Source organism: Carcharhinus amblyrhynchos, chromosome 18, assembly GCF_965287045.1.
Source record: "Carcharhinus amblyrhynchos chromosome 18, sCarAmb.v2.hapA, whole genome shotgun sequence".
NCBI lineage: Eukaryota > Metazoa > Chordata > Chondrichthyes > Carcharhiniformes > Carcharhinidae > Carcharhinus > Carcharhinus amblyrhynchos.
The window spans coordinates 5778008-5796837 of record NC_137341.1 but is presented as its reverse complement, the minus strand read 5'-3'; the positions used below and the strand labels follow the sequence as shown (position 1 = coordinate 5796837).

General features: G+C 47.3%; 1 protein-coding gene across 1 annotated transcript in view; it reads right to left on the bottom strand.

Moving 5' to 3' along the window:
* Positions 1-18830, bottom strand: part of apoltp (apolipoprotein lipid transfer particle homolog) — a 293932-nt gene that overhangs the window by 254655 nt on the left and 20447 nt on the right. The window contains exon 4 of the mRNA XM_080207085.1: positions 16578-16681. Coding sequence (XP_080063211.1) covers positions 16578-16681 — 104 coding nt within the window. The remainder of the gene's footprint in view (positions 1-16577; positions 16682-18830) is intronic.

The following is an 18830-nucleotide window of genomic DNA, read 5'->3' as shown; positions in this document are numbered from 1 at the left end:
TCCGATTCCCGTAGCATGCGGGATGGGAAAATTCGCCCCTAAGGGTCAATTTAGCGTGGCCAGTCAACCTAATCCTTTGGGGTGTGGGAGGAAACTGAAGCACCCAGAGGAAACCCACGCAGACACGGGGAGAATGTGCAGAGTCCACACAAACAGTGAGCCGAGACCAGAATTGAACCCGGACCCCTGGTGCTGTGAAGCAGCAGTGCTAACCGCTGTGCCACCGTATGATAAGAATCAGCCAAAACTGAGTTTGGATCATTATCAGGAATCCTGTCCAAAATGGCTCAATGTTTGGGAAAACAATGGAAGTGAAATATTGGGCATGTAGTTTCAGAAACAAAAGTACATTAATGACATGTGGCTCTATAAAGTTGGAAATCATTGAGTATTTGTTCTCTGAATGCTTTGGGGAAGAGCCAGGAACTGTATTAAGTCTTCAGGGGCAGAAGTCCCTTCACCAAAATCCCCTTATTTACAATTTTAACCGCAGTGCACAGAGCGCTCGCAGTCAGCAGTCTACCTCCGGGAGTGCCGGAGGAACTGACACTCCCGGTTAAATACAAGGAATCGGTTGCAGAGCTGGGTTGGGTTGCAGCACCCAGCTCACGCACTCTGACAACCGTAATGCACAAGTTTCCAGGAGAGTTACAATTGGCCAGTGTTGTCTTCGACCAACGCTGACTGCCCAGCGACAGAAAGCCTGCAGGAGGGGAAAAATCCAATAATATTTAAAACCCCGGCCAAGCGCAGTCTGTTGGAGGATCGGATGGATTCTGGATGAACTTACACCCCCGGGCAGCGTTTCATGCAATGTCATCACCAAAAGTTCCAATGCATTGACCGTAATGAATGAAAGTTTGGGCAGGATTTCTGCTCCCCACCCCCCATGGTGAGTTTGGTGCCAGGGTGGGTATTTAATCGGGTATACGGGAGGAGACCCTATTTCCAGTCCAATTAACTCAGTGGTGGGAAGGCATTTGGACAGCATTCATGAAGTGAGGCCGTCACATCTGCAATTTATTCCCACTCGAGGGCCCTCACCCGGGATCGCACTCTGCAGGGAGTGGGATCGCTTGAGGGTTCACAGTGGGGCGGTGGTTCCCTCATTAAGGCACTGGGTGCCCAATTAAAAGGAGCCGGTATCATAAAGAGGGTCCTATGCTGCTGATCCACGCTATCCCCTGAGCCCCCGGCCCTGTGACTCCCCTCCTCACCAGTCGCCTCGGGGACAAAACTAGGCCTCAGGCAGGTGTTGGACCAGCAGCAACCACTGCCTCCCCAGCGGTGCTGCCATTTTGTTGAGCTGCTGGCCTCTGATTCGCCAGCAGCTCTCAGTGGGCGGGACTTGTTGCTGAGGACTTCATGCCTGGGGGTCCTCTGGGGGAAGGCCTGTCCAGTTCAATGCCAGAGTGGCTTTCCCTAAAACAGACTGCTTGAAGCTCCCGTCATCTATCCAATCGGTGGGTGAGACCTTCATTGCCTCCAGTAAATCCAGCCCGCTGTTCAGGAGACTCCAGCCTCCATGTCGAAATTCACAATATTATGTGCATCCGTCACGAGAATGAGCCGTGACTGGAATCCTAATTTGTAAAATCTAGGCTGTAGAGCACAGATACCATTGGCACCTTCTGCATTCACAATAACTAAACACTAACACATTGTTTTAATCATTAAATCCTGGCTCATGCGGGTGCAGTGTACAGTGAAGAAATCTTTTTATTTAAATGAGTTTTAAGTTTGATAAACAAACTGAAAATCCCAACGAGAAAGCATGAGAAGCAATAGGGTCCTTCACGATTTGTAAGCAGATTGACCAACACCAGAGAGTCCCTACAGTGCAGAAGGAGGCCATTTGGCCCATCGAGCCTGCACCGACAACAATCCCACCCAGGCTCCATCCCCACACGTTTACCCTGCTGACACGACAGTCAACTTTAGCGCGGCCAATCCACCGAACCCACATGTCTTTTGGACTGAGGAGGGAAACCGGAGCACCCGGACAAAACCCACGCAGACACGGGGAGAACGTGCAGACTTCACACAGGCAGTGACCCAAGGCCGGAACTGAACCCGGGTCCCTGGCGCTGTGAGGCAGCAGTGCTAACCACGGTGCCACCGCAATAACATACATTATTAATTTTCCCTGGAGGCAGAATGCAGAAAAATATAAATATTCAAGTATCCGTACACTTGTGCATGAGTCGCAAAAACCCAGCTTGCAGGTACAGCAGGTGGTCAGGAAGGCGAATGGGATGCTGGCCTTCATAGCGAGGGGGATTGAATATAAAAGTAGGGAGGTCTTGCTGCAGCTGTATAGGGCATCGGTGAGGCCGCAGCTGGAGTACTGTGTGCAGTTTTGGGCGCCGCACTTACGCAAGGATATTTTGGCCTTGGAGGGAGTGCAGAGGAGGTTTACTAGGCTGATGCCGGAGTTGAGGGGGTTGAGCTATGAGGAGAGGCTGAATAAACTAGGCTTGTACTCGTTAGAGTTTAGAAGAATGAGGGGAGATCTCATTGAGACGTATAAGATGATGAATGGGATGGATAGGATAGAGGTGGAGAGACTCTTCCCGCTCAGAAAGGACAGTAGGACTAGGGGGCACAGCCTCAAGATAAAAGGGGGGCGGTTTAGAACGGAGTTGAGGAGGAACTTCTTCACTCAAAGGGTGGTGAATCTCTGGAATTCTCTGCCCGTTGAAGTGGTGGAGGCTGCCTCGCTAAATATTTTTAAGACGCGGGTTGATGGGTTTTTGATAAGCGAGGGGATTAAGGGTTATGGGGAGAGGGCGGGAATGTGGAACTGAGCCACGACAGATCAGCCATGATCTTATTGAATGGCGGGGCAGGCTCGAAGGGCTAGATGGCCTACTCCTGCTCCTATTTCTTATGTTCTTGTGTTCAAAAAAATAACGGGATGAGATTTTCCTGCCGCCCAACGGCATGTTTTCCGCTGGAGTTATCAGGGGTAAGGGAGCTGCTGCCTTGGCATTGCCAGCTTGACAAGGGGCAAAGTGGCATTCCCTGGGGGCCTGCCCACCAGGCATAGGGCAGTGCCAAGGGAGAAGGCCTTTGGAGGGGGGTAGGGATCCTCATGCCACTCTGCACATGGGATCAGTGATAGAGGGAGGGAGGTCAGTGATGGGGCTGGGACAGACACACTGGGAGGCCAGCAATCGGGATGGGGAGGCGGTCTTGGAAAATCAGAGGGGCAGCGTTGCGGGGAGACGGGACTGGCCAGCGATCAGGAGGCCGGCAGTGCAGAGCTAGTGAGCATGCGCCAATCCCAGCTCTGACAGATCAGCACACGCGCAATGGATCTCTCTGTGCTTTGCTGCCGGCCTCTCCAGCGGGAATAGGCCTGGCCCACTGATTTTTAGCAGGATACACACTGAGGCACCTACAGTGTAGAGAGTGGGAGATTCATTTCAAAAGTCCTGCTGATAAAAACAGCGGGATCTACTCCAGTTTTTACGTGAATTCAACACAGAATTTTTGTTTTTAGGAGAATTCCACCCTTGATTCTTGTCTGAAACCCTTGAGGTGCCAACGTCAAGCAATCCACGGCTGGGACAGGATATAGCCGTATGTAAGAAGTTATAAATGAGTCTTGGGAGCATCCTTATTAAAGCTGCCTTTTTCCGGGGAGAAGCTAAGTTTTTTTTTAAACCTGGTTGGTTGTATCTTGCACCATTTATTCTGCTGCTGAGACCTCCTCAGATCCATCTTTCTGACTATTTTCTGCACTCACACTTTCGTGGGTTCTGCTGGTTTTGAAGTTGCAAAAAAAAACAGGGTGTTTATTTTGAGGATCCAAAGATTGTGGCGGCGAAATGAATACAGATACAAATCTCCCAGGCACTTCATTTCCAGATCTGGACCTGTACTTGTTACAGCAGCCTTGCTTTCATCACTCCCCATTTCACAAGATAATCTACCACAACAATTTCTGCGCTATATCTCCGTACACATACTGCAAAAGGTGCAGTGGTTACACCCTTTCGAACGACTTGAGATTAGATCTGCAGCAATCATTGCATCAAAGTGAGAATCACTAGAGCTAGCAGCAGCAATACTTTCATCACTTTTAGCTCGCAAATAGACCATCTCTTCAACTGTTACTATCATTCCCAGGACTGCAGGATGTCACCCTTGCCACAGAATTCCTCCGATAGAATTCTATTCATGGAAACATTCTTATTCTTTCATGGGATGTGGGCCTCGCTGGGTGGGCTGGCATTTGTCACCCATCCTTACTTACCCTTGAACTGATGGCTCACTCGGCCATTTCTGAGGGCACTTAAGAACCAAGCACATTGCTGTGGCATATGTCGGCCAGACCGGGTAAGGACGACAGATTTCCTTCCCTAAAGGACAGTAGTGAACCTGATGAGTTTTTACAACTATTGACAATAGTTTCATGGTCATTATAGGGACTGGCTTTCAATCATAGATTAATTGAATTTAAACCTCACCAGCTGCTTTGGTAGGATTTGAACCCGTGTTCTAAGCATTAGCCTGGGGCTCTGGATAATAGAATCATAGAATCCCTACAGTGCAAAAGGAGGCCATTTGGCCCATCGAGTCTGCACCAACCACAATCCCCACCAAGCCCGATCCCTATATCCCTACATATTTACCCGCTAATTCCTCTAACCTCCGCATCTCAGGACTCTAAGGGGCAAATTTTAGCACGGCCAATCAACCTAACCCATCTTTGGGCTGTGGGAGGAAATCGGAGGAAAACCACGCAGACATGAGGAGAACGTGCAAACTCCACACAGACAGTGACCCGGGCTGGGAATCGAACCCGGGACCCTGGAGCTGTGAAGCGGCAGTGCTCACCCACTGTGCTACCATACCGCCTGTATAGGGACATTACCGTTACTCTTCCATCTACCCCATTGTGGACTCAATTTAATGTCCAATGGTATTTGCCTGTAGGATCATCAAGATGCAGACTGCTGGTGGTTCGCCAGGAGGCAGCCTTCATTGTGTGCCAGTCCATTCTGCCCATCTTATTTGAATATACACAATGGGCTAGGTACCTCTAAGGACAGAGCCTATGGCAGGAATCATCTTGGCCCTTGGGTGCCTCATGAACCGTTGAACTGCATCCACCACTTCCACCTTCACAAAAAAATGCAGCCTGGGCAAAACATTTCCTTATAATTTCTTGGGATGTGGGCATCGCTAACATTTGTTGACCATCCCTGATGGCATTTGATCTGAGTGGTATTGAAAAGTCACCCACAATGCTCTGGAGTCACATGGAGGCCAGGCCAGGTAAGGACGGCAGATTTCCTTCCTGAAAGGAACATGAGTAATCAGATGTGTTTTCACAACAATCGTCTCATTCAACTTTTAATTCCAGATTCTATATTTTTTTCTATTAAATTCAAATTCCACCTTCTGGGGTGGTGGGATTTGAACCCAGGTCCCCAGAACCCAGTCCCCTGAGTCTGTGAACTACTAGTCCAGTGACAATACCAGTATGCCACCATATCTCTACAATTGTGTGGAGTCCTGGTGGTGGACCATGCTTCCAGGGAGTTGCTAGATTAGGTTTATGCTATTACAAATGAGAGAATAAGAAGTGAGATAATGGGAAGCAATATAGATGCTTTCTCTTTTCTGAAGATACCAGCAAATCAGCAGCCAAATCCATGGGAACCATAAGAACATAATAAATAGGAGCAGGAGTAGGCCATCTAGCCCCTTGAGCCTGCCCCGCCATTCAGTAAGATCGCGGCTGATCTGAAGTGGATCAGTTCCACTTATCCACCTGCTCCCCATAACCCTTAATTCCCTTATCGATCAGAAATCTATCTACCTTGACTTAAACATATTTAGCGAGGTGGCCTCCACCACTTCAATGGGCAGAGAATTCCAGAGACTCACCACACTTTTGAGGAGGAACTTCTTCACTCACTCTGTTCTAAACTGCACCCCCCCCTTATTTTGAGGCTGTGCCCTCCAGTTCTGTTTTCCTTTCTAAGTGGAAAGAATCTCTCTACCTCTATCCAACTCGCCCCTTCATTATCTTCTAAGTCTCTATAAGATCACCCCTCAGCCTTCTAAACTCCAACGAGGACAGACCCAATCGACTCAATCTCTCCTCGTGAGCTAACCGAGTGGTCACATTCACTTAGCTGGAGATCTCCCTCGTGCAGTCGGCATCTGTATTTTCACCAGACAGAGGACTTTGGCTGCAAATCTTCTTTGGGGGCGACTCTACAGAAGGATTTCCAATGCGTCAGTATCCAAAGTGGCTATGCTATCCAAACATCTCCACTGTCAACTATTAGGAAACTCGTGTCACAATCCACTTTATGAAAGGCTACAGGCCTTTAAGGGCTGCTTCATCAGCAGATGTTGCACAGATGAGACAAGTTTGCAGGTCTGGCATTTCCTCGACCTGCAACTTGGCCAAAGGAGGGGGCAAAGTGACCACATGTTGGCACAAGTGGTTCGCACTGCTGCCTCTCAGCACCAGGGATCCAGGTTCAATTCCAGCCTCAGGTCACTGTCCACTGTGTGGAGCTTGTTCATTCTCCCCGTGTCTGCGTGGGTTTCCTCCCACGTTCCAAAGATGTCCGTGTTCGGTCGATGGCCTGGGGTTTATTTATTTTTTTTAAAACCATAAATATTTGCACGTGGGTGAAGCCTCAACTGAGCCTGTTCATCTTTCTGTGAGTGCTGTGCAGTAAAATGAAAAAACTGATCCACACTGTCGAACCGGCCCCACTGCTGCCAACAGCAACGTCAAGTGTCTTTTTCCTCTCCATTTTCAATCTTAAAATGCTGGATAAAACCCTGGCTAACTGGCTCGCTCGACTTCCCTAAGCATTGGCTGAAGGATTGAATAGTTACTGCTGGCTCCGCCAAACAAAGCAAAAGATTGGACAAATATCAATTGTTAAAATTCGAGTATCTGGCATTCATATCAAAAAGTGAGCAACATTAATGAAATGCAGATCCGTAACCAAATCTTCTGTCTGGTTAGATGAAAAGAGGGACCTGTTTAAATATACATGAGGTTTATATTCCTCATTGTAAGCTCTCAGGTTGGCCAGTTAGGTTAAAACCAAAAATAAAAAGGCATCCAAGTATTTTTTTTGAAGATTTATTTGTGGGACATGGGTTTCGCCAGCATTTATTGATGTGGAGATGCCGGTGTTGGACTGGGGTAAACACAGCGAGAAGTCCGACAACACCTGGCTCCTGAGGCCAGAACTTTTCGTTCACCTGATGAAGAGGGAAACCTCGAAAGCTAGTGAGTTTACGATCAAAAAATTCGGCTGGACTTAAACCTGGTGTTGTCAGACTTCTTACAGCATTTATTGCCCATCCCTAGTTGCCCGAGGGCAGTTGAGAGTCAACCACATTGCTGAGGCTCTGGAGTCACATGTAGGCCAGACCGGGTAAGGATGGCAGATTTCCTTCCCTGAAGGACATTAGTGACCCAAAGGGGTTTTTCCGACAATCGATAACGGTTTCATGGTCATCGATAGGTTATGAATTCCAGCTAATTTTTTATTGAATTCAATTTCCACCATCTGCTGTGGCAGGATTCGAACCCGGGTCCCCAGAACATTAGCTGAGTTTCTGGAATAATAGTCTAGCGATAATACCACTCAGCCATTGCCTCCCCCATCTGAGCAATGAAGAGAGGTTAGATAGGCTTGTATAGTTTTCCCCAGAGCAGAGAAGGCTGAAGTGGGGGGGGATTGACGTTTATGAAGGTATGAAGGGTGAACAGGGTGGATACGAAACAGTTGTTCCACTCAGTTGAAAGGTCAATAATCAGGAGACATAATTTGAAGGTGAGGGGCAGGAGGTTTAGAGGGGATTTGAGGAACCAATATTTCACCCAGTGGTGTGGACTTTGGTCTGCTCTCCCTGGGAGGGTGGTAAAAGTGGGAAACCTCACAACCCTTAACAAGGACTCGAATGAGCACTTGAAATGTCAAAATATTCAAGGCTCTGGGCCAGTGTTGGAAAGTGGGATTAGTGTGGATTTAATGTAGCTTTGTCAGTGCAGGCTCGATCGGCTGACGGGCCTCTTCTGTATTGTGTGACTCTATTATCACAGCGCTTGCCACAGAATCAGAGCGGGTGAGGAGCGGACAACGGAAACATCCGTTCACCTCGGGCAGGAATTCCCAGTCTCGCTTGAGGGAGGCCGTAAAATCCCACCCTACGAGTCTGAGCTCCGAATCTAACTTGGCTGGTGTCGTGCTTGGAAACAAAAACACTGGAAAATCTCGGCAGGTCTGACGGCACCTATGGAGAGAGAACAGAACCAATGTTGAGCTCTTTGTCAGAGCTCAATCCAGACTCGAAACGTTGGCTCTATTCTCTCTCCATAGGTGCTGTCAGACCTGCTGAGATTTTCCAACATTTTCTGTTTTTCGTTCAGATTCCAGCATCCGCAGTAATTTGCTTTCATCTCAGTGCCAGGAAACTCGGATTTCAGAGATGTTGCTGGAGCTATTCGCGTGAGGGGTTCATTTAGAACATAGATATAGAACACTACAGTACAAACAGGCCCTTCGGCCCACAAGTTGTGCCGATCATTTCCGTACCTAACAAGCCATAGAACTATCTGTAACTCCCAATCCCATTAGATCCCATATACTCATCCAGAAGTCTTTTCAAAGACCCCAGCGAGTTCGCCTCTACCACCACCGACGGCAGCCGATTCCACTCACTCACCACCCTCTGAGTGAAAACCTTACCCCTGACATCTCCTCTGTACCTGCTCCCCAGCACCTTAAACCTGTGTCCTCTCGTAGCGACCATTTCAGCCCTGGGAAATGGGCTCCGAGAATCCACCCTATCTATTCCTCTCAACATCTTATAAACCTCTAACTACTTGCTTCTTAAACACTGGAGATTTATTGGTGAAATATACCTATTTATTGCATCTCATTCCTTTATAAGATGTATCTATAAAGATTTAAACATTTCGATTCAAGTGATTTAATGAACACTTAAGATTCAATGTTGTTCAACGGCGCTCTTACCACGATTTCTCTCTCAACCCACACTGCAAACAACAAATGAACTTATTCATCTCGGGATCTTCCCTTGTGACAATCAAGGGGACTAAATAAATACAAATTGTTCTTTCTTGGTCCCCTATCTGCCTTCTTGCACACAACACAGCTGCAGAGTTCCTGTTCTGGAAACATTTCTGATACAAGTCAATTCTGGGAGGTGGTACGGCTCATTTCATAACAAGATTGCTGCCAATTGCAACGAAGTTAGTCATAAATCATTCTGAGATTGCTCTCGTATTGACATCATCTGAATAATCAGAGCTGTTACGTGGAGGAAAAGACGAGAAGAGCTATTATAACCACTAAGTTGACCGCGCTTCATGTTACAAGTAAAATTTAACATCAACGCGAGTGAGTGTTACACTAATAAATGTCATTTGACCCATGTGGCAGTAACCATGTACCAAGCAGGAATTTAAGAGTTAGTGTGTTACAATTGTGAGGTTTATAGAATAATCATATTTTGGCTTTCAATTTAGGGCAAGAGAGTCATGTGATCTCATAAGCCTGGGTGGTTTGATTGTTAGAGATTAAGGAAAACTTTTCTTAGAATCATAGAAACCCTACAGTGCAGAAAGAGGCCCTTCGGCCCATCGAGTCTGCACCGACCACAATCCCACCCAGGACCTACCCCCATATATTACACCCACTAATCCATCGAAGCCACACGTCTATAGACACCAAGGGACAATTTCTTATCGTGGCCAATCAACCAAACCCGCACATCTTTGGACTGTGGGAGGAAACCAGAGCGCCCGGAGGAAACCCACGCAGACACGAGGAGAATGTGCAATCTCCACACAGACAGTGACCCGAGCCGGGAACCGAACCCAGGACCCTGGAGCTGTGAAGCAGCAGTGCTAACCGCTGTGCTACCGTGCCGCCCATATTTTACCGGGAAGAAGGTCCAAGGTATTTATGGTTGTGTGGCAGCAGGTCTCACAGTCTGCCACAAGTCTCCCAAAGTCTCAGAAAGGTGTCATTGGTATTGGGTTGTAAACAGCAGTGCTGTAAATGGTCCATTTACTTCAAAGACGAAAGGGAGTTAGAATCAAAGACGGCTAATTAGCATTTTTACCTGGGTGGAAGGTGTTTCGTGTGGCCATGGGGGAAAAGAGGGCAGAGGAAGCCATTTTGAGATCAGGTTGCGGGCTGCCCTATAATATCACAGACTGACAGTGGTTTGTTTGGTTTGGTGTGCAGCCATCTGAAAAAACAGAAAGCCTGCCCTGCACCGGAAGCTGAGAAAATGTTGAATCTGTTGTTCACCAGGTAGAACGTAGGTGGAAGTTCACACTCAGATTGAAGAGACCAAATTCGTAAGGATTTGAAGGACACTGGAAGGTACTTGCGGGTGGTGGGAACATAAGAAATAGTAGCAGGAGTAGGCCATCTAGCCCTTTGAGCCTGCCCCACCATTCAATAAGATCATGGCTGATCTGAAGTGGATCAGTTCCACATTCCCGCTTTCTCCCCATAACCCTTAATTCCCTTGTCTGTCAGAAACATATCTACCCGCGTCTTAAATATATTTAGCGAGGTAGCCTCCACCACTTCAACAGGCAGAGAATTCCAGAGATTCATCACCCTTTGAGTGAAGAAGTTCCTCCTCAACTCTGTTCTAAACTGCTCCCCCCCGACTTATCGTGAGGCTGTGCCCTCTAGTCCTGCTGTCCTTTCTGAGCAGGAAGAATCTCTCTACCTCTACCCTATCCATCCCCTTCATTATCTCATACGTCTTTATAAGATCCCCCCTCATCCTTCTAAACTCCAACGAGTACAGACCCAGTCTATTTAGTCTCTCTTCAGAGTCTAACCCCCTCATCTCCGTTATCAGCCGAGTGAACCTCCTCTGCACTCCCTCCAAGGCCAATATATCCTTGCGCAAGTGCGGCGACCAAAACTGCACACAGTACTCCAGCTGCAGCCTCACCAGTGTCCCATATAGTTGCAGTAAGACCTCCCTGCTTTTATATTCTATCCCCCTCGCGATAAAGGCCAGCATCCCATTCGCCTTCTTGATCACCTGCTGCACCTGCAGACTGGGTTTTTGCGACTCGTGCACAAGGAGCCCCAGGTCCCTCTGCACCGTAGCATGCTGCAGCTTTTCGCCCTTTAAAGAGTAATCCCTCCTATTATTATTTCTGCCAAAGTGGATAACCTCACACTTGCTAACATTGTACTCCAACTGCCAGGTCCTCGCCCACTCGCTCAGCCTATCCAGCTCTCTCTGCAGACTTTCCGCACCCTCCACACAATTTGCTTTTCCACTCATCTTTGTATCATCAGCAAATTTTGTCACCCTACACTCAGCCCCCTCCTCCAGATCATCTACGTAAATGGTAAGGCATCTCCAGTGGAACTGACGCAGTGAAAGTCAATTCTACGGCTAGAAGTTACCTCCCTGGAAAAGTAAAAATGGAAACTAAGTCCAACTGGGACTGTTTCTAAAAGGAATCCCTGCATTGGAGAAGGAGGCCATTCAGCCCATCGAGTCTGCGCCGACTCTTACCCCGGAACCCCATGTATTTATCCCACTAATCCCCCTAACATATTTATCTTGGGACAGTCAGGGGCAATTTAGCTTGGTCAATCCACCTAACCTGCACATCTTTGGGTGGGTGTTAAGTATTCACTTTCTATAATTTAAAATACAGGTTGTCTACAAGAAGAGAATAATGTTCGGTCAATAGTGCTTTTTCATCATTTGTTAAAGTAAGATTTTGGAGATGTAACGTTTTGATGCATTATTCCTTCTGCTTTTAACCAGAAGTTAATTTTTAAAAGTTATCAGTCTCTGAAGATTGTAACAAGATTACAACATCAAATATTCAGAGATAAGGCTTCCAGTACGGAGCATTGTTAAAAAATAAATCATTTTTTGATTGACCTCCAACAATGCATCTTCGTGTTTGAGTGAACATAGATTAGAGATTCAGGCATGGAGGTTAATACCTGCTTCATGGCATTTTCAAAGAAGGGAAAGGCAGATGTGCACTACAGGAAGGATGTGGGAGCTATTGAGAGGGTGCAGAGGAGATTTACAAGGATGTTGCCTGGATTGGGTGGCATGCCTTATGAGGATAGGTTGAGGGAGCTCGGTCTTTTCTCCCTGGAGAGACGAAGGATGAGAGGCGACCTGATAGAGGTTTATAAAATGTGGAGAGGTATAGATAGGGTGGATTCTCGGAGGCTATTTCCCAGGGCTGAAATGGTTGTTACGAGAGGACACGGGTTTAAGGTGCTGGGGAGCAGGTACAGAGGAGATGTCAGGGGTAAGTTTTTCACTCAGAGGGTGGTGACTGAGTGGAATCGGCTGCCATCGGTGGCGGTAGAGGCAAACTCGCTGGGGTCTTTTAAAAGGCTTCTGGGTGAGTACATGGGATTTAATGGGATTGGGAGATATAGATAGTTCTATGGCTTGTTAGGTATGGATACGATCGGTGCAACTTATGGGCCGAAGGGCCTGTTTGTGCTGTAGTGTTCTATGTTCTATAAGTGGTTAGGCCACCAATTTCACCCCTCTAATCTGCATTCCCCATCAACTGAGGTCCCAAGCCTGGAGAACAGCTTCATTAACACTATCTAATTGGAACGTGAACTACAATTGAATAAACACAGAAGGTGAGTAGATTAATAGTTCATGTTTTTACTGTTAAATATTCTGTTCCTTTCCACCCCCACCCCCATTAACAAGATCCATTAATTTATAATTGTGATTTACAATGTGATGGCCCAGTGGTATTAATCGCTAGATTATTCATCCAGAAACTCAGCTTATGTTCTGGGGACCCAGGTTCGAATCCCATTGTGGCAGGTGGTGGAATTTGAATTCAATAAAAAAAATCTGGAATTAAGAATTTACTGATGACCATGAAACCACTGTCGGAAAAACCCATCTGATTCACTAATGTCCTTTGGGGAAGGAAATCTGCTGTCCTGACCTGGTCTGGCCTACATGTGGCTTCAGAGCACGTGGTTGACTCTCAACTGACCTCTGAAATGTCTGAATGAGCCACTCAGTTCAAGGATAACTAAGGATGGGCAATAAATGCTGGCCCAGCCAGCGATGCCCATGACTCATGAGTGAGTACAAGTCCCAAAACACGATTGCAAGAGTTAGTCTGGAGTGTCCTCGGTCCAAACATCTTCAGCTGCTTCATCAATGACCTTCCCTCCATTATAAGGTCAGAAGTGGTGATGTTTGCCGATGATTGCACAATGTTCAGCACCATTTGCGACTCCTCGGATACTGAAACAGTCCATGTTCAAATGCAACAAGATTTGGACAATACCCAGGCTTGCGCTGACCAATGGCAAGTAACAAATGCCAGGCAATGGCCATCTCCAACAAGAGCACGGTGGCACAGCGGCTCGTACTGCTGCCCCACAGCGCCAGGGACCCAAATTCGATTCCTGGCTCGGGTCACTGTCTGTGCGGAGTTTGCACATTCTCCCCGTGTCTGCGCGGGTTTCCTTCAGGGGGCTCCAGTTTCCTCCCACAGTCGGAAGAGGGAGAGGGATGGATGAGATCTCCGTTTCACGGGGAATTGTTTTTCACTAGCCCCAAGTCTCCTTGTCGCTTGTGATGACTATTTCCAGATTTGTAGTTTTGAGTGTGCCTGGTTACTGGCAATGGGAACGTGTCTGCAATACTAAACGGCAGATGTACACAAACATAAACTCCCAAAGGAGAAATAATAATCTCAAAAGCTTCAAGTGAATTGCCAGACAACCAAGGAAGCCTGAATATTATTGTTTTTGTTTAATTTGATTTTCCAACGGCAAACCAGAAGACATCCTCACACAGAGAGATGTATATTGTTACTGGCAGAATTCCTCATTGGTAGGAGAGGTGATCTAATCGACAGAAATCTTGCACATTCATCTGAGTTGCCACAATTAAGCCTCAGACAAGTTACATTGAACTGGCTGCTGCTGGTCAGATTGTGTTGAATGGGAGAAGCAATACACTTCGTTTGTAGGCTAAACACTTAGAAGTCTGTTGCTTTGTCAGTCGGAGTGACTTCTTGCTTGAAGCTGTCAATTTTCAAGATTGCACTGTCTAAAATGTTTTCCAATCACCTCATTTTAAACATGATTTAAAGTGGCAGTTCCGGTCTAGAATCGTACAGGGCAGAAAAGGCCCATCGACCCATACAGTCTGCACCGACACGTTAAAAACCCGTGAACTCCCCGAATCTGCCAGCACTTGGCCCACAGCGTTTAATGTTAAGACGTGCCAAGTGCTCATCCGGACACCTGCCAAAAGGATGCGAGCCAACTCGCTTCCACCACCCTCCCAGGCAGCGCACGCCACCACTCTCTGGGTGAAAAGGTTTTTCTTGGAATCATAGAAACCCTACAGTGCAGAAAGAGGCCCTTCGGCCCATCGAGTCTGCACCGAACACAATCCCACCCAGGCCCCTACCCCCACATCCCTCCATATTATACCCTCTAACCTACGCATGGGTGGCACGGTTAGCACTGCTGCTTCACAGCTCCAGGGTCCTGGGTTCGATTCCCAGCTCGGGTCACTGTCCGTATGAAGTTTGCACGTTCTCCTCGTGTCTGTGTGGGTTTCCTCCGGGTGCTCCGGTTTCCTCCCGCAGTCCAAAGATGTGCGGGTTAGGTTGATTGGCCAAGCTAAGAAATTACCCCTTAGTGTCCAGGGATGCGTCGGTTAGAGGGATTAGTGGATATAATATGTGGGGATATGGGGATAGGACCTGGGTGGGATTGTGTTTGGTGCAGACTCGATGGGCCGAATGGCCTCTTTCTGCACTGCAGGGTTTCTATGATCTATGATTCCCTGGACACTAAGGGACAATTTCTTAGCACGGCCAATCAACCTAACCCGCACATCTTTGGACTGTGGGAGGAAACCGGAGTACCTGGAGGGAACCCACGCAGACACGAGGAGAATGTGCAAACTCCACACAGTGACCCGAGCCGGGAATCGAACCCAGGTCCCGGAGCTGTGAAGCAGCAGTGCTAACCCATTGTGCTACCGTGCCGCCCCTCACCTTGAACCTATGTCCCCTTGGGACTGACTCTTCGACTAAAGGGAGCAGTTACTCCTTATTCACTTTGTCCATGCCCCTTAGAATTTTGAACACCTCAATCAGGTTGCCCCTCAGTCTTCTCTGATCCAACAAAAACAACCCAAGCCTATCCAACCTCTCTTCAGAACTTAAATGTTCCACCCCAGGCAGCATCCTGGTAAATCTCCTCTGCACCCCTTCCAGTGCAATCACATCCTTCCTATAATTTGGCTAGAGAACTGCACGCTGTATCTTTCCAAGTCTAGTTCTAAACAGGGCAAAACACTCTGAAAGAACACAAAGGCTCCCATAACTGGCTCTCCCAGTCCCTGTTTGGAATTTTATTTCATTCATTTGTGGGATATGGGCATCACTAGCTGGGCCATCATTTATTGCCCATCCCTAATTGTCCTTGTACAGAGTAGCTTGCTAGGCCATGCAGGTGAGAGTCAACCACATTACTGTGGCTCTGGACTCAGATGTAGGCCAGACCGGGTAAGGACAGCAGATTTCCTTCCCTAAAGAACATTAGCGAACCAGATGGGTTTTCCCGACAATGGTTTCATGGCCAATCAGTAAATTCTTAATTCCAAATATTCTTTATCGAATTCAAATTCCATCATCTGCCGTGGCAGGATTCGAACCCATGTCCCCAGAACACTAATGGAGTTTCTGATTAATAGTCTAGTGATAATACCACTGGGCCAACACCACCTCACTGACATGACTATAACAGGAGCTGAATGTGTTCCAGATGTTAAACGTTAGGTAGATTCCAGAGTTGAGAGGGTTGGCTTATGAGGAGAGACCGAGTAGACTGGGACTACACCCATTGGAATTCAGAAGAAAGGGAGATCTTATAGAAACATATCAGATTATGAAGGGAATCGATAAGATAGAAGCAGGGAAGATGTTTCCATTGGCGGGTGAATCTAGAACTAGGGGGCATGGCCTCAAAATAAGGGGGAGCAGATTTAGGACTGAGTTGAGGAGGAACTTCTTCACCCAAAGTGTTGTGAATCTGTGGAATTCCCTGCCCAGTTGAGGCTACCTCATTGAATGTTTTTAAGGCAAGGATAGATACATTTTTGAACAGTAAAGGAATTAAGGGTTATGGTGAGCGGGCGGGTAAGTGGAGCTGAGTCCACAAAAGGATCAGCCATGATCTTATTAAATGGCAGGGAAGGCTCGAGGGGCCAGATGGCCGACTCCTAGTTCTTATGTTCGGTGGCAATTTCCCTGTGAAGTAAATACAATAACAGCAGGTCTCCACAAAATGCCCGGGTTTATCTCCACAGGTAGCAACAACAAGTGGCTGGAAAATCTCAGGATCATGGCATTGTCTTTAGGCCTCCTAATGGTACACGGCATTCACATCTCGTTGTACAGCACCGCACCAAAGCAAAAATAATCCACCAGCTACTGTTTCGGCTCCAGGCCCTTTTTCCAGGAGCCGGCGTTCCCTTACCAGTTATCCCGACATTTGAATAGCGCTCGCTGCCACAGGTCTTGGAGGGCACCTTTGGAAAGGCTCCGAAGGTCAAACACCAAAGACATGAAAAGATCTGCAGACTGAACAGAGGGAAATAAAAAAAATCAGAATTTGAAATCTGAAAGCATTAAACACTGAATATTTCCAACAAAGCCTGCGTAATCCCACTGCTAAACTTGGTATCAGATGGAAATTGATACCAGCCAAAATATTTCAGTTTCATGTTGCAAAATCAACCCAAGAAACAGGCACGTTTGCATTAACTTTCAAAGAATCTGTACTAATTATACAACCTAGATCCTGGACCGATTGTGGAAATCATGCTGGAAAAACATTCTACTCAGTACAGTAAATATATTTATAAAATTGATGGACATACTGGCTTGACTCACTCTCGATTCTCTGTAGTTTGAAAACAGTTACTCTGAACTAATCTGATTTAAATCAGACCTACTTTCATGTATCTCATTTTCGAGATACACTGAGGAACACTCATCACCAGCCTCAGATTCAAATAAAAGAAATTTTATGGGTGGCACTGCCCCCATACAGCTGCCCCAATGCCCCCTATACCAGCCCAGCTCTTGTTGCACCTGTCCACTCGCAATGCCCGCTCCTTCTGCCCCTTTCATGTGCCCCTACAACCTCCCATTATCCCCCACACCTGCCCACTCCCCTCTCCCATTGCCCCCTATACCCACCCGATCTCAATGCCCCTAAACCCACCCACTGCCCCGTGCACCTGCCCCCTACATCTGGCCCACCCCGTCTGCCCTCTCCCACTGCTCCCTACACCCACCCATTCCCGCTGCCCCGTGCACCTGCCCAGTCCTACATGCACCTATCCACTCCCCACTGCCCTGTCCAGTTCCACTGCCCCTAATCCTACCCACTTCCACTGCCTCCCCTACACTCAATTATAGGTGCTGCTGTGAGGCCTGAGACATTGTGCTTGGGTTGTATTACACTGCCAGCCATAAGCTACAGGTGCCAAATGGAAATCTTGCTCAAGATTGCTGACTGAGAGAGGCAGGAGAGTGACTGGGTCCCAGTTAAGTGGCAGGGGGATCCAGCAGGGTGTAACAGGAGGTATGGGCATCGATTGCAGAGCTGGGTTATACACAGCTCGGTAGGCTTTTGTACAACAGGGAGCCAGGAGGGACATTCTTGATGCTGTTGGCCCCGCAAAAATCTTTCCCCAAAAGAATTCTGGGCCTTTATGTTAGTCATCAACTGCTGCTCAAGTTACTCACAGCTTCTTAAGAGTAAGCAATGCTCTTTGTCACTGAAAATTTTCAAAGAGCTCCTACAAGAACTGGTTCGTATTGTCTATATATTTTAGCAGCTTACACTAAATTACAGAGCTACTCAAAAACAAAACTGTTTTAAGTTTATACATTAGGGTCACAAGTAGACATACATTAACATGACAATGAAGTTACTGTGAAAATCCCCTAGGCACCTGGTCGGGTACACCGAGGGAGAATTTAGCATGGCCAAAGCACCTAACCAGCACATTTTTCGGACTGTGGGAGAAAAGTGGAGCACCTGGAGGAAACCCACGAAGATATGGGGAGAACGTGCAGAGTCCACACAGACAGTGAGCCAAGCCGGGAATCGAACCCAGGTCCCTGGCGCCATGAGGAAATTGGGAAAGTCCTCCCAAATTTTTAACTGCCAGTCACCCACTTTTTTGGGTGTGGAAGGGACAGCTTGGTGATTAAAAATATCTTGTAGTGAACAAGTTGTACAACATTGTTTTAAATCACTTCCATTTCTGTAGTGTTTATTATTCTTTTAAGTGTCCGTTGCAGTGTGGAACCAGCCTGACGAAGTCAATGAGAGTCCACAGAAGAAGTGAGAACTGTGTTAACACAACAGAAAAAGCTTCATTCTTGTAAGGACATTGTTGAGAGTTAGCGACAAAGATGATTAAAGTCTTCTCTCATTTGTGTGAAAATCTATTCTCCTGTGGGATGGGGTGTCACTGGCTGGTCCAGCATTTGTGGTCCGTCCCTAGTTGTCTGAGGACAGTTGAGAGTCAACCATATTGCTGTGGCCCTGGAGTCACATGTAGGCCAGACCGAGTAAGGACGGCAGATTTCCTTCCCTAAAGGACATGGGATAGATTTTCATGATATCTAACGATAGCTTTATGGGGCAAGATTTCCCACACTCACTTCCCACCACCCCCCTCCCTCCACCCCCACCCCACAGCGTGTTTTGTGG